The sequence below is a fragment of the Mytilus californianus genome, unplaced genomic scaffold (assembly GCF_021869535.1).
Source record: "Mytilus californianus isolate M0D057914Y unplaced genomic scaffold, xbMytCali1.0.p SCAF_3, whole genome shotgun sequence".
In the NCBI taxonomy this organism is placed as follows: Eukaryota; Metazoa; Mollusca; class Bivalvia; order Mytilida; family Mytilidae; genus Mytilus; species Mytilus californianus.
In genome coordinates, this window is record NW_026262679.1 from 98,512,790 (window position 1) to 98,522,509 (window position 9,720).

A 9,720-nucleotide genomic window follows, 5' to 3' on the forward strand; every position below is an offset into this window, starting at 1 on the left:
CCCCCCTTATGGAGCTGTATATATTGTTAATCATAGACTTTTTACTGTACAAGTCCCACTTTTAATGTTGCCATGTACGTGACCGTGCCCCCGCTCCTTTTCAAAATCTTAGGTCCACATCTGAATAGAAAGTTGTCTAAAATTCGTCTGCTCCGCTTTCAAAGTCTATAATTTGGCAATCAAAAAGTCTCAAGTTTTCAGAATGTTATCATACTTGTATATTGTATGGCTTTCTTGTATATAGAAAAATGATATTTCAGAAGAAAATCGAAGCTTTATTTCATATGAACCGATAGGGATTATAAATTTGGGGCGGTAACAAATATATCACCCTTAAACTCCCGTCTTTCCCGACGGCATCTCTCTATTGACGAGTGGTCGTCCATTGTCATGGTTACTGTCATTATGTCTATTTGGAATATACGAAGTTGTTACCAGAAATGGGTTGGTGTGGTTAAAGTTAATCCCATCGGAATAAACGACAATTTAGATTGTTTAATTGATTGTAGGGTCGATGGTTGGTTAGCGACCAATATTACAAGCATTACAGTGCGAGGCGGACGTAGTGGTATCTCGAAATGTTTTTTTTTTATTTTGTCTATGCATGTGTGTGTGTATGTGTTACAGTATGTGTTCTATATACTACGTAGTTTTTTTTTTTCTGAAGACACTTCGGTCGATGTTTTAAATTCATAACAGTATCGGTTTGAGACCCCCTTATTCCTTATGGTAATCTAAGTGCGGAGCGTTTTCTGACTTGGGCGCCCTCAGATGCTCTCCGGATCGATTTTCTGATTTGGCCGCCCTCGCATGAAAATCGCTCCGGATTTGGGAATCGAAACTATTAAATAATTGTCTGTGCTTCAGATATTTTCAATTACTGATATGTACTCTTCCATTTTTGAATTTATTCAACGTGTTCTGTAATAACGATATTATGCAAACCGATCGATTTTTGTACCCTGTATGATACATCGTATAGTCTAATAATAGAACAGGATATTTTAAGATTTTAATGTGAGATATTTCATTGGACAATAAATATAGAATAAATCTTTCAGTCGCTATATAAACATGTAAATATAACACGGTTAAACAATATTATTGAAAAAATGGCAACTCCGTTAGTTGATGTTTATGTGAAATTACCGACAGGTCGTACTTCAGTTTTGAAATTATTACCCACTGAACAAGTAAAAAGAATTAATGAACAGATTGCAAACGAAGAAGAAATTATCCCCGGGAGAGTAAGAGTGAAGTACCAAGGAAAATTCCTTGATAAATCTAAAACAATCGGATTTCTAGGAATTCGTCCAGAAACTATATTAAAAGCAGAGGTAAATATTTGTCTTTTTTGTTTTGTTTAATATTTGTTGTTCACGGGCGCTTGTGGAATGGACCCCCCTTATTCTATTTGTATATATATATATATTTGTGGTGTTTTTTAACTAAAATTTCATTAATATTTTAAATTATTTTCACTTATTTAATAGCTCAGCACAGCACAGCAAATTTGACAAATTTTAGAAAATTTTGATTATTCTTAAAAAATAAAATATAAGAAGGACATCGATCCTTAACCCAAACCAATATTCTGATTAAAGTAAAGCTGTATAATTATTGTCTTTCGAATACAAATTATGTATCAAAAATCCTTCAACAGCAACAGTATCTAGGGCGGATCCAGGATTTTAAGTTAGGGGGGCGCAAACTTAAATTTCCGGAAATTTATTTTTTGAGATAAAATTATCGAAATATTCTTTATTAAGCTGAGGACAACCCATGCTTTGCAAATTTTAGGGGTTTATATTTGACCCTGCGAGTGAAACAAATGCAGGGAAATTGTCCACAACTCGTTCATCGACTATAATTATAGCATTAAGCATATACCTTTAGTTTTCTTCAAAAGTACGAGTTTTATTTCATTCACAGTTCGTAATTCCTAGAGATATCAAAGTTTATGCTAAAGTAGTTGGAGGAGGTTCAGCTCCTGTGGATATACAGAACATTAGTACATTAGAGGATTTGAAATCTTCTGTTGAACGCCTAGACTTAGTTTCTCCAAAAAAAGTGAAAGTAAGTGTTACATTAATTAATTTTCATTTAGAGAATGAAAGGCAAAGTTTAAGAGGAAAATTAGAAAATTTAGAATGTCTACAAATATTTTAGTTTTAACTTTTACTTTGAAATGAACACAGTCCTATTGATATAATCATAATCAAATTAATCGACTTATTTCATTGATATAATTTTATTTAATTGACTTTATACGTTGATAGAAAGATTACTAATTGATAATTTTTTTTAAACAATATACCCTTAAAAGTAAAATAACAAAAATACCGCCTTCCAAGGAAAATTCAAAACGGGAAAGTCCATGATCAAAATGCAAAATGAAAAGCTCAAACACTTCAAACGAATGGAAAACAGCTGTCATATTCCTGACTGGGTACAGACATTTCCTTATGTAGAAAATGGTGGATTAAACCTGTAATATATATGTTGTGTACAAGTTATCATTTTGTACAAATTATAATTTGTACAAAAAAATTGTACAAATTACAATTTGTATTTTGACTTTGTACAAATCGTAATTTGTACAAAAAGTGCTTGTACAAAATTTGACTTAAATTCACTTATAACTTGTACAATGATTTATAGTATGGATCTTGTTATAAAAAAACGCATTGATACACACCAAAGAAGTTGTATTCCATGACCACACAATACACCTTATTTACAAAATACAAAAAAAATAGTTCTGTATCATTTGTTTGAGCATGTGAGTGAATTATGGCATCAGGAATTGCACAACATCATTTGCTTTTTACATTTACATTTGCTCCCCCTTTGCATTTACATGAAAGGAAACCCTAACCACCTGTTTTTGAAAGCTTTTTATCTGCTTCACGTAGCGAAGGTCGAAGCCCAGAAACCGTTGCTGCGAATACAGATGTGTCTTTAACAGCTTCAATTTGATTTTTTCGACAAATATCCTGTTCAAATTCCTACAGCAGTTCCAGTGCGGTACCCAAATTCTCCAGATTCAATGATTACACATAAGATATTTTGAGGATCAGTTGGGATACGATCATACTGAAGAATTTGTATAATGATATTATACCCCACAGTAAGTTCTGATAATTTCTGTTTCGTTTTCATGGTAAGATATTCGGTTTGGATCTGTTGGCCAGACAGCGCACGGTTCCTGGCACGTATGATTGGTTTTTCAACGTCAGTGTCATCCTAATTGTCACGGGGGCCAATTTCTATGATACTATCAGAATTGTCACTGGGGCCAGTTTCTATTGTACTATCAGAATTGTCACTGGGGCCAATCTTTATGATACTATCATAATTGTCACTGAGGCCAATTTTTATTATTCTATCAGAATTGTCACTGAGGTCAATTTCTACTATACTATCAGAATTGCCACTGAGGCCAATTTTTATTGTTCTATCAGAATTAACTGGCATGCATGTATCTATTACATTTGCTGTCTCTGGGTATTTTTGTATTTTGTAAATAAGGTTTATTATGTTCTATAGTGTGTATCAATGCTTTTTTATAACAAAATCCATACTATAAATAATTGTACAAGTTATAAGTGAATTTTAGTCGAATTTTGTACAAATTGTAATTTGTACAGGCACTTTTTGTACAAATTACAATTTGTATAAAGTCAAAATACAAATTATTATTTGTACAATTTTTTTGTACAAATTATAATTTGTACAAAATGATAACTTGTACACAACATATATATACATATTCAAATAATGCAATTAATTAAGTTGCGTATATTAAAATCTACTAAAGTTTCAAATAAATTTAAATATTCTCTTCAGTCATTCAAAAGCTCCGGAACATTTTATCGTCCATGTAACACACCACTATATGAAACAAGTATTAAAGAGGAAAGTGTTATAGAAGTAACTATCTGCGACAAAACAGACGACAGAACAGAAGCAGGTAGGAATTATTTCTTGTAACACTTTGTTTAGTTTACCCCACCACTGTGGCTGGCGAATCCAGAGAGGTCATAAGCGAGAGTTGTGGAAGGGTTAATAGACTTGTGATTTGAAACAAGAATAAGATATGTGTGTGATTTTTTTTGGGGGGGGATTTGTTTTTAGTACAGTCGTTGATATTAAAGTGTTGGACGGTGTAACTTCTCATCGACATGACGTTTTAGAAGTACTATGAGCTTGCTTTCAGTAACTGCGAGCACTATTTGACACGTTATTTTAAATTATTGTTTTTCTTGTACCTATCGGGGTTTTGTGTATTATACAGGTATTATAAAGTGAAGTGCTTTTTCAGGACAGATTTGTATTTTGCTTCTTCAATTTTCCTTGTGCTATGCCCTTGTCGATATTAAAGGGGGGGGGACAAATTTTCGGTTGCCTGTCAACAATCTCGGAAATGGTTGACTGTTATAAACTTAATATTTTATTTACATGTTTTTCCAGACTCGAGGTGTTTTGAGCTGGATCCATTAATTGTGCAGAAAATTGATTATCAAATTCTGTAAAAAGTAAAAAAAGGAGATTGAACAATCGACTTCAGAAAACCAAACTTAGAACAACCACACACTGTGTTGGGGTTATTCCAGTTACTCCCCATCCCCTCTTTTGCAGATCTAGACATATGTGGCAAAAGTAAAATTCATATGAATAACTGTCTAGTGCATTTACCAAGAGGACGAACAGCAGGATTATCACTAATTTTAATAAGGAAAACAAAGACATATAAGTGCTGTTGGTTGGTGTATGTTCTTCTTAAGCCACAGTTGAAACAGTATTACAAGTTAACTATGAACCTTTGAAGCAAAGTTCCCGTTTTCCTTTTTTTTCTATTGTTTGAATTATTATTTTAGAACCAGCTCAAGATACAGATCACAAAGCTATTGATGGTGATTTAAAAGATGCCGTCCTCTCAAGTTTCGAGACGAATGGAAAGAATGTTGAAGTAGTGTTCTCCTTTGACACAACTGGCAGTATGAGTCAGTATCTTGGGAGTGTAAGTAAGGCTGCTTTAATTCAACTGATAAGCTGGGTTTTTTTATGGGGTGGGGTGGGGGATTTAACGAATAAAAAATAGCTATCTAAATTTTCTTCTAACTTATGCTAACGTTGGTATATTATATGATATTTCTACTGTCGAAATATATTTCTATTTATTGTTGCGTTAAAATGTCAAATATTCAGCACCAGATATTTCAATCCAAATTTCAGATGTATCAAAATTAATGTACAGAATTTAGCATTTCATTTAAAAAATAATTGTATATGTCTCCAAATAAAATCAGTAAGAAACTCTTAAAATAAATTCGTTATTTTGTGCTTATTTCTTTTTTCTTGTAATTCATAAGAAATATTCGGGTTGTAGGTGAGGACAAAATTAAAAGAAACTTGTCAACGACTTGTAAGAGACATACCAAATATAAAAATTGGAATTATGGCTCACGGTGATTATTGTGATTATAATAACTACGTCATTAAGATTCAGGACCTGACATCAGACGTTCAACAGCTGGTAGATTTTGCTTCCAGTACCCCATCAACTGGTGGAGGTGATTCACCAGAGGTACTTATGTGGTTTTAAAATGAGTTATCCCCCTTTGAGCTTTTGAAAAATAAGAAGTCAAATTAAAAGTGTCATCGAATGTAAGAATAACGATGATGTGATACGATTGCTGATGAGGCAGCTATCCACAAACTCTCAAGGACAAGTATGGTGACACAACTAACAGTTCGTCTTTGCAAAATATCTGTGTTTTAATTCACACCTAAGCTGGTTGTAATAACTCTTGATAATTTCAAGAAAACCTTGAATAATGTCTTCGTTGCAAGTTCAATTTAAAATTTTGTGGTCAAAAAGTAATGAGAAAAATTAGGATGACCTTAACAACGGGGGTTTCACACTTGTCAACACACGCAAAACCAGTTTTAATTGAATAAATTGTCAAGCCAATAAATCCAATTCATTGTATTTTCTATTTCAGTGTTATGAGTGGGCATTACATAAAGCTCAACAGCTGGACTGGTCAGAAGATTCTGCCAAGGCTTTGGTTCTTATTGGAGACTGTGAGCCACACCCACCATCTTATACAGAACAGAAAATCAATTGGCACACAGAATTAGATGTCTTAAAGGGGATGGGAGTAAAGGTATGATAATTGTATATTACTCTCTTGTCTATATACTTAAGGTGCGAGGAACGTGATTGGATGATGACTTGCAAATTTGCATGTTACTAGAACAAACTAGGACTGCATCTGGACATATAAACTAGAAATCATAAGGAGCGTGAATCACTCAATAGAGTAAAATACGTCAAATTGATAATTTTGTTTGAAAATCAGGATAAAAAGTTCAGTTATAAAACTTTCAAGACTCCTTGATTTATTTCTTTACAATTGCTGCCTATCTACTTATCATTAGAGATAATAAGCAGAAACACTATATTGAAAGGCATTAATTCCCATAAGGAGCCTATTAAACATTTCATTAGATTAGCATTTTTGGCAATAACTCCAACACGCAGTAGATACATTGTTTAGCTCATGTTTGCATTGCTGTATATCAGGAATATGACAGTTGTTTTCCATTCGTTTGATGTGTTTGAGCTTTTGATTTTGCCATTTGATAAGGGACTTTCCGATTAGATTTTTCCTTGGAGTTCGGTATTTTTGTTATTTTACTTTGTATGTCTTGCATTGCTGACCATGTTTTATATGTTTAAGGTTCTGTCTATCTATTTTAGTTTTCAAGATACAGGGCAAAAATTTGCTTTACTCATATTTTTTTTTTAATTGGTTCACAAGTTTTGGAGACGGACGCAAAGGGATAGCAAAAGCCCTAAGTGATCTTCGGCCAGATGAACTCAGTGAATGTGAAGTCGATTTTGATGTTTCCTGAAATAAAGATGATAAAAATTGATCAAATACCAATTGAAATGTACAGACTTAAGAACCAGAAAATAGCATTAAATTAGAATCTCCCGAAAACTTTTTTTTTTGTTTTTTTTGTAAAATTATGATAAAGCAACCGAAAAAGCAAAAATAATAAAAGTACTTTAATACTTATTATGTATATCTCCTTAGGTTTATGGTGTATTTTGCAATAGTTCAGAAGGAAACGCCAAGAAGTTTTATGAAGAGTTAGCAGATCGTACCGGTGGATGCCTTCTTAGATTAGCTAACTTCAATTTAATTACAGAAATGTTTTTGGGAGGTATATAACCTTAATAATTATTATACATTGCAATGTTATTTTAATAACATCCATAATGCAATGGACTTTTGTAGATAAGAAGCCTTTATGGGCGAATTTTAAGTATGCAAATATATATGATAAGCTAAGTTATTTGTGTTTTAAATATGTCAATAATTGTTGTAAATGACTTTGCTCTTCGTTGTCCTTATCTCATCTTGTTTTATCCCGATATTAACCTGTGTGGGAGCTGTTGCTAATAAGAATTACTACCCTTATTTGTTGTGGAAAATTTATTCGTTAGAGTAACAAGCAAATATGACCACAATATTCGTGATGTCTGATTACAGGAAGGATATAGGAAATTCAGTTATCAGAATAAAGTTGAAATCTGTTATGAATATTCTGGCCTGAATATAAATGACCTTGCCTAAGACAGGATGTAAATGAATATTCTGCAACACTAAATACAGGAAATAATAAGCATGCGTAGCAACAGCAGAAAATACAATCCGAAAAAAATCATTCTGTCCCATCCCATCCCGCAGAATATCAAAGAGTCGGACCTTTAAATTAAAAAAAAACTGTTGAAATACTCTATTTCTTATGGGTTGCCTTCGAATTACAGTGTGTTACAAGGAGTCGAACCAGGAACAGTTAGAAGCATTCACTGAAGAATTAAAACTAGAAGGTAAACTAACGGAAGAAACCAAAGATCTCATGAAACAACTAGAAGATACGAAACCATCAGAAGAAAGTATAACGGAGGACACTCCCAGTTACCTGGTAAATTTATTATTTTATCAAATGAGGGACGGACAGGGGAATTGAAAATCGGGAAGTAAGTGGGAGGAGGGAGAAAATAGGGGACACATTGGAAAGAGGACTGTGATATAAAGGAAAACTGGAATCAGAAATGTACTCTCTGTCCATTCATCAACTGAGCATTACAGGTCCTTAATTTTTAATGTTTTGTCTTACACAAAACAGAAGTAAATTTACTTCTATTTTGTGTAAGACAAAAACGTTAAACGTATTTTATACTATAACTGTTGGTAACTGAATAGCTTTCCCTACGTTGTCATACAAACATACTTTTATTTTTTCCAAAGTTTCGTGCCAGTTTGGATTTCTTTTGCAAAATAAAGAAATCAACACTTTGTTGACAGAATTGTAAGAAAGCTGTGAGTACTCTGTTTGAAAGAGTCGGCGATGTACCGCTGTGTTATGACAATCTGTTTAAAAAATAATTTCGACCTTTTCGTATTTTACAGAAAAAATACAACTTTGATTGGTGGAACTTTGAAAACGACCATACTAAAACACCACAGTATAGTTACAACTCTGAAACTGACAAATGGAAAGAATCCAACATTCCTACACAAAGTAAGCAAATTATTTTTTATTAAAAACATCTAATGATCTCTAATCATATCAATGACAGCAAGCCTTAAATGGTCAGTTTTAATTTTTCCAGAAAATTTGACTTGTATTTATAGTTGTATTCACTTATACTAAAAAAATTGCCACATCTAAAAGTATATATTTAAATTTGCCAAAAATAATAATAATAAATAAAAATAATCAGTTTATCTGAAATTTTGATTATAGCTCAGTTTTTACATCACTAGCATTTATAAATCCACACACAAGGATCAAACTTCACTAATGTGTATCGATGTCTTTTTTTTCAGTACAAAAGTCGACATATTCCCCTGCTTTAACTCCTTCTTCGTCTTCGACATCAGGCGAAAAAAATTCGCCAATTAGTTGCAACTACGTTAGCAAACATCGACAGATCTGTCGCAAACGACGTGGATGTAATATAATGTGAACAATGTCAGTGTGTCAACTGTAATAAGGAAAGAGGATATTCTAGTTTGAGGACAGTCCTCATAACGAGCATGTGTAATGCTTGGCGGGGCCAGTGTCCTTATTAACAAGCATAGTCAGTGTCCTTTGAACCTTTCGAAATATAAGCTTTCAGCTGGCAAGACAAAGACTATCATGCATACGTCAATATCGACATGCCACATAATATAACAAAGCATACATTTTCATCGAAGAGGGTCAATATGTCAGCTATAATTTGAAGAGAGAAAGAGAGAGAAAGATTTTTAATTCATTTTTTGTAACTTCTAATTATTGTTCTTAACAAACAAATAAAGAAAGTAATAAAAACTAGAGTCATTGATTTAGTTTACATCTGCAATTTTAGCCATGTTCTTATGAAATTTAGTCAGAAGTATTCCCTATCAAATTTTATTTCCGCATAAAATACAACAGCTATGGCTGCAAAAGCTATCCGTGACAATGTTAAAACAATGCATAGAAAAACCAACGATAATCTTGATATTACTCTTAATTTCATGGTTGTAGCATACAAATGTAATTATAAGAATTGAATGCTTCTTTGTATAATTTTATAGGGTTGTAAAAGCGTTGATCGTGCACACATTTTTAACATGAAGCGCTTCCACGATTCATACTAATTGTGATTCG

At 32.8% G+C, this 9,720-nt stretch overlaps 1 protein-coding gene across 1 annotated transcript; it reads left to right on the plus strand.

Annotated features, from left to right (window-relative positions):
* The first annotated feature begins 1,075 nt into the window (after nt 1-1,075).
* On the plus strand, nt 1,076-9,449 carry LOC127735506 (uncharacterized). The gene is made up of 10 exons (XM_052245690.1): nt 1,076-1,337; nt 1,933-2,076; nt 3,850-3,973; nt 4,881-5,023; nt 5,393-5,590; nt 6,009-6,173; nt 7,110-7,239; nt 7,847-8,004; nt 8,493-8,604; nt 8,913-9,449. Exons 1-10 carry the CDS (start codon nt 1,113-1,115, stop codon nt 9,050-9,052), a joined length of 1,539 nt encoding a protein of 512 aa, XP_052101650.1. The 5' UTR covers nt 1,076-1,112; the 3' UTR covers nt 9,053-9,449.
* Nucleotides 9,450-9,720: the final 271 nt, after the last annotated feature.